Source organism: Filicampus tigris, chromosome 1, assembly GCF_054856515.1.
Source record: "Filicampus tigris isolate MCC_2025a chromosome 1, RoL_Ftig_1.0, whole genome shotgun sequence".
Lineage (NCBI taxonomy): Eukaryota > Metazoa > Chordata > Actinopteri > Syngnathiformes > Syngnathidae > Filicampus > Filicampus tigris.
In genome coordinates, this window is record NC_141217.1 from 13,579,767 (window position 1) to 13,585,935 (window position 6,169).

The 6,169-nt window shown below is 44.1% G+C and overlaps 1 protein-coding gene across 1 annotated transcript; it reads left to right on the forward strand.

The window, feature by feature from the left end:
• Window positions 1–4,389: 4,389 nt before the first annotated feature.
• On the forward strand, window positions 4,390–5,852 carry LOC147152870 (C-type lectin lectoxin-Thr1-like). Its single transcript, XM_086036045.1, has 7 exons — window positions 4,390–4,466; window positions 4,620–4,682; window positions 4,842–4,866; window positions 4,954–5,039; window positions 5,134–5,268; window positions 5,355–5,475; window positions 5,564–5,852. The coding sequence occupies exons 2-7, from the start codon at window positions 4,620–4,622 to the stop codon at window positions 5,629–5,631; spliced, it is 498 nt and encodes a 165-aa protein (XP_085892171.1). The 5' UTR covers window positions 4,390–4,466; the 3' UTR covers window positions 5,632–5,852.
• The last annotated feature ends 317 nt before the right edge of the window (window positions 5,853–6,169 follow it).

Here is a 6,169-nt window from a genome sequence, read left to right on the forward strand (position 1 = left end):
ACGCGCACAGACACCGTCACCGAGCGGGAACCGATCCCACGCTGCCCGCGCACAACTCAGGCGTGTGTACCACTACTCCATCAGTGACCCTGACCCAAAAATGATTGTGCCATATTGTCCATTCAGGAGTCTGATTTTGGAGCATCTGAACATCACAAGAAGGAGATATGCCACAATGGCAAAACTCCCTTCAACTCTGCATTTCCGTTCCAGTGGGTCGTTTCAGCGCACCATGACAACTGCTGCTGGTATCTCCGAGAGCAGTTCTTCAGTCCCAAGTCCCAAGTTTTAAACTCAATGTTACCCAGGATGCATGGGCATATACTCATACATCCAATTGCCCCTTCATTTGGGATGAGTTGAATCAACTAAGGCACTGGTGTCAAATTCAAGGCCCGGCCGGGGGACATCCTTTTATGCGGCCCGCGAAAGCAAATCATGCGTCGACTTCATGTTCCTTTCAAACTGTCTTTACTTTTAACAGCAATAAGATATTGCAAGATTTTTTGTCACCAATCACCCCTTTAAAATAAATTGAAAATATTGTTGAAAAACTATTTACTGGCTTCTGATTTCAAAAGCAGTTATCACACGGCCCTCCGACGGCAAACGTAACTACGATGTGATGAAAATGAGTTTGACACCCGTGAACTAAGCATGCTTTTATTGCACTTGCTGACTTCCCCCAAATTAGCAGAGCAATCCATTCCCACTTATATTCCCGTAACTCATGCCGTTTGCCGCTTTCGCTCACATTTCCAGTTCCATCACTTCAAACGTTTGTGCTTTCCATGCTCTCCCAAATGTTCCATGTAGGTGAAAAGCATCAGCGCAACCTAAAGTTCATGAGATGCAAGTGATCCAGATGTTCGATGCAAAAAAAAAACCCCATCACACCGGAGACCAGGAGCCGGACTGCGGCCCTCCTCATGTAGATTTCCCTAATAAGAGGCCTTACCAATGCAAACAGTTCGGTCATCTCAGGGGAACTCGCTGCTTGTCTGGAGCGCTACTTGAACTCATCACAGAAGATTCTAATTATTCATTTGTCTCTCTTATCCACTGTGAAGATGGGCAGCCTCTTTTACATCTGTTGCCAACGGTGCGGGCAATCCGCGAGAGTGAATCAACACGCAATTTAGTGCCCGCTATTTGGAATCTTATTAAAAAAAAAAAAAAAAAAAAATCTTTAGCCAGCAATCCCTTTGAATAAACACGACGCAATTTGGCACCTGTTAGCGCTATGATCTTCATCTTGTCTTCTTAGAGCCACAGAGATTGAATCTGCAAGTTTGATTCTTCTGCCTCCTGCCAAAACAATCTTCCTGCTCCAACTAGCCCAAATAAATTCTCTACCAACTTCACTCTGCTGTGTTGTGCTGCAATTTGGTTCATACCAGACCCATCACAGACCAAGTTACTGACATGACAAGATTTGGATAGGGATACACATGCAGCCCACCAGTTCTAGAATGGCTTAAAGCGGAAGTCAACGCAAGCATATTTTTTTCCAGAATATGTTCTATGCAGCCCCAGTAGTTGAAACAAGGCATTCTGATCAATATTGCGTTTGTGAAATAAGAGTTAATCAGCCCGTTTTTAGTCATCTCTGGGGGCGCCCATTTTGTCACTTCTGTCGACCGAAAATGACATCACACACCCTCAGGGCTCAGATAACGACCAATCATAGCTCAGTTTCAGAAAACAGGTCAGCCGTGATTGGTGGGCATATACTCATACATCCTCAGCTTTCCCTCAACTGAACCACTGAAGCTGAAGTGGTTCAGGACAACCTGTGCAAGTAACATGGTTTCAGTGATGGAGGGATGGGGTGTGTGTGAATCTGTCTCTCTATGTGCTATTTACCGCAACGTTTAAGCTAGTCAGCTGGGATAGGTTCCAGCTCCCCACAACCTCGAGCAGGATAGGTTGTATAGAAAATGGATGAATTGATAAAACGTTGAGGGTTTCATCCCTGTTGCCCCGATTTGAGTGTCGTCGAGCAGTAAAGTCAGATGTGAACATGACTCATCCAGTGGGAGAATCCGTCAAATGTTTGTTTCCTTTCAGTACACCCTCACTTTGGGCCATATTCTTCCATGTGCATGAGAGGGGAAAAAGGCGCACTTTACTTGCTGCAGAGATTCTCCCATCGTTGTATGTATGTCTGTCATCTACGCGTCTTCATGCCAGATTCGCGCTCTGGGTGGAGCAAAATTTGGCCTTGCAAGCATTTTACTGTTGGCTTAATCACTTTTCCGCGACATCACGCACATTGAAATTTTGGTTGCGTTTACAATGTGCGTCACGCATACTAATAATATTGTTCGAGAGATTTCCAGATGAAACGGATTTAAAGTGCCACTGTCACAGTTATTTTCATTTTCTTTTTTGTTTTGGTAGCAAGATGTGCGGTATGATGATTTCTGTATGAGCGTAAACAAACATCGAAACGTGTTGAATAGTGACATATTTATTACGAGTGTCTCAGTTGGCCGCCACAACTGTCCTTCAAACGCTGTTTGGACCCGGATGTCCCAACTTGTACTGAGCCAAGGCATCCGTTGTACTGTATGTTAAGAAAATCTCACTGCATACCACCAAACCACCCTGAAAAAAATGGTGTTGAATTTGACTGGCTTTTATTTAGTAGATGTATAGTCGACTTAAAAAATGTATCTGGATCCAGATGATTATATTTCTTGCAACCACTTGAAGAAATAAAATGGAGTTAATAACAGAAACTTTTTTCACTGATGGTATGAATATTAAAATAATGATCTTGCCCCAATGTACTCAACAATTGATACTCACACACTCAAGAGATAAGAAATCTGAGATTTCTAGATTCAAATTCTCACAAGATTCTGCTTTATTATTTATCTATTTTTAAAGTCTTTTCTCAAGTTGGCTCCCTCACATTAACCTGCTTCGACATACCTGAAATGAAACGCATAGACGTTAGAGTAGGCTGTCTGGAACACTTAAAGTAATGTAACAAAAAAAAATGCAAATTATGGAGGCCAATTAGGCCCTTAATGAGCTGCTGTCACAACAGGGGTGAGACTACGCCCCGACAGACACACATGCCATGCGAATATCTTTAATCAGTCGGTACATTTTAAGCAGCGGTTGGGCCAATTAGACAGGACGAGTGGCATACCAAGCAACCAAACAGCATTGACGTCACAGCTGATGGATTCATGTCGGGTGTGTCTTGAAAATGAAGATCATTACACTTCAAGGTGTGATCTTTTAACGCGGTCCGCCCGCGGTTGTCACTCCCTCTCGTTGTGAACTTTGGAGACAGATCGCCGCAGGCGTCACATAGGAAGCCTTATTCAGGGAAAATCGTTGGAAAGGAAGCAAAACGGTGACATCACATGACATGGCCAAACGTTGTCTGAAATGCTGCTGCTCTTGTGCTCTGCTTTACACTTGACTGCGGCACACACTCATCAACCTCTGATGGCAGCCTACGGGTCCCAGGAATCTCGTCAATCTTGGAACTCTTGTGGGCGTGAGATAGTATGTTGAAAACATACTTGTGCGCGCTGCAGAGCTGCGGCCTCTTCTCCAAAATGCTCATCAGTCAAGGTATGTTGCCACAGTGGCGCAGTGTGCAGAAAACACTTTGCTGACTCATTCTCTGCCCCAGAGTGCACAAAATCACAGCGCATGGCTTGGAGGACATCAGGGCGTGCCATGGGAGTGGAGCAGTCAAGCTCAGCTAATTAAGCAAGAAGTCAAAAAACGTTTCCTTGTGCCCAAGAGCATCGCCCTGCCGCTCCAACGCCTCATCTCGTGTTGCATTCTTGACTCTTTGGTTCAAAGCAACATCTCTGAAGCCACCCTTTCTCTCTCTCAATACTTTTAATTGACAACAAAAAAAGGAGAACCCAAAACGTTGACCAATTTGACCCAACTTTCTCGGTTGTTTTTGCAGAAAGCAACCCCAAAAATGGGTAGTTTTGCACAAAACAACCCCCCAAAAATGGACTGTTTTGTACAGAAGAATGCAAGAAATTGGGTCAAATTGACCCAATGTTTGTATCGGCCCATTTTTGACCCCAAATGGGGTGATTTTTAACCCAACTGCTTTTAGAGTGTAGAGATAAGTTGGTGTTGCACATATTCATCAGGAAAGTTTCGGGGTTGTTGGTGGTGGTTATGCGTCAATGAGCATGTTATGTACCAAATACATGAATAATTGGACAAATCATAAAACGGTCAACACAATCTCACACACCCTCATGACGGGCACCAAACAAAGTCAGTGCTGAAGTGAACTTTGAAGGCTTTCTTTTTAAGTCCCATTGTGTCCTTGGGGCAGACGAGAACTCGTCGGATGCGTCACGTGACACGAGTGACACATTCCGGGGCTGCGTCATTCTGACATATAAAAGCCACGCTTGCCATCGCCCTTCCAACATATCCTCTCAGCATCAAGCATCACGACTGCAAAGGTAACATGACACAGAATTTACAGCCTACCTTTTCACACTCCCTTTCACTCCATGCCAACCATGTGACTTTAGTATTCAACATACAAAGACACGGCAATGACTCGAAGTGAATTCAGGTTGCAGCATGAAGCTTGTTTTTCTGTCATTGCGCAGATGGCATCTGTTCTTCGCGCGGTGCTTCTCCTGTGTGGAATCAGTGCACTGTTGACTGGAGTCGTAAGTGAAAATATTTATTTATTATATGGATGAAATGGTTGGGGATTTGTCAATATTGGGAGTGCTTGATGTGGACAGCCTGATCGTCACTTTAGTGAGTGGCACCCATCATGAGGGGCTACGTTCTAATAACGGACAACAATGTTTTTGTCTTTGCAGTGGTCTGATGGCGCTGTGGTTCAAGGTTGGTAACCAATGACTTTATCAATCGGATTTGATGTTTTTGACACCTGTTTGCTGTGACGTAAGGCATGTAAAATCACTGTTTCAGTTCCTTGCTGTCCAAAGAACTGGCTTCGCTTGGAGGACCGCTGCTTGCTTGTTGTGAAATATGCAGACAGCTTTGACGATGCAGAAGTAAGGAACAATATCCGGACATGAATGGTCTTAACACACTATTGTGAGAGTAAAATCCTGACCAGGTCTGTGCCTTTCTCAACTGTCTGTTTAGCTAACCTGCAACGGTCTTGGAGGGAATCTGGTCTCCATCCAAAACGCAATTGAAAATGTAGTAGTTCGTGCACTGATCGACACGAAGATTGGCAGTGGTGAAGATGCCTGGATTGGATACAATGATCAGGCCATTGTAAAGCTTGAGCTCATACACACACAGAAATCCAAGATGTCATTATCATGACGTGTGACTTATTCAAATGTGACTTTGTTCTCCAGGATCAAACCTTCGTGTGGACCGATGGTTCGAATCCCAATGCTTTTATCGGCTTTCCCGGTGGTGCACTACCAGTTGTCAATACTGGTCAGGACTGTGTCGTGACAAATGCCGGAGTAAATGGTACGTTTTGAAGGTGTTTTGATTTCAATCCAGGAGAAGGACTTACTGTATACGCATGTCTAAATTTGTTTACTGTGTCGTTTTTCAGACGATGTGTGGGAGGATGAGGACTGCACTTCAGTAGTTCCATTTGTTTGTGCCAAACCTCTGAATTGAGACGTAGCTGCCAACATCATGTATTCTCCAAACAGCATCTTTTCTGTGGTCTTGCTGTCTCATCTGAGACATGACGTCAGCGGTGGCTTTCTGTATCTGGATATATTGCAAAGTTTCTTCTCCTTTTCCACTTTTCATGTGTGGTTGATTGCCATAAGCCATACCAAATCTTGAAATGAAAAAGGTTTTCTCTCTAATAAATGAAGGAATCTGTCTCTGCATCCATGTGTGTGTGTGTGGGTGCGTGCGTGCGTGTGTGTGTTGTGATGCACATGTGCGTATATGCTCTTTGCTGTTTCTGACTCACAGAATGTCACAGCAAATCTTGCCTACTCACATACTCCATATACAGTACAGCAGACACTGACAGATTGGACATCAGTGACACTGTAAGAATGGAAGTTCAAGCTCCACCCATCTCTTCACATACTGTGTGACCTATATCTTTGCTGCTGTAACAATGAAAATTTCCCCACTGTGGGATCAATAAAGGCATTCTTATCTTATCTTACTGTAAGTCAGGGGTGAGCAAGTCCGG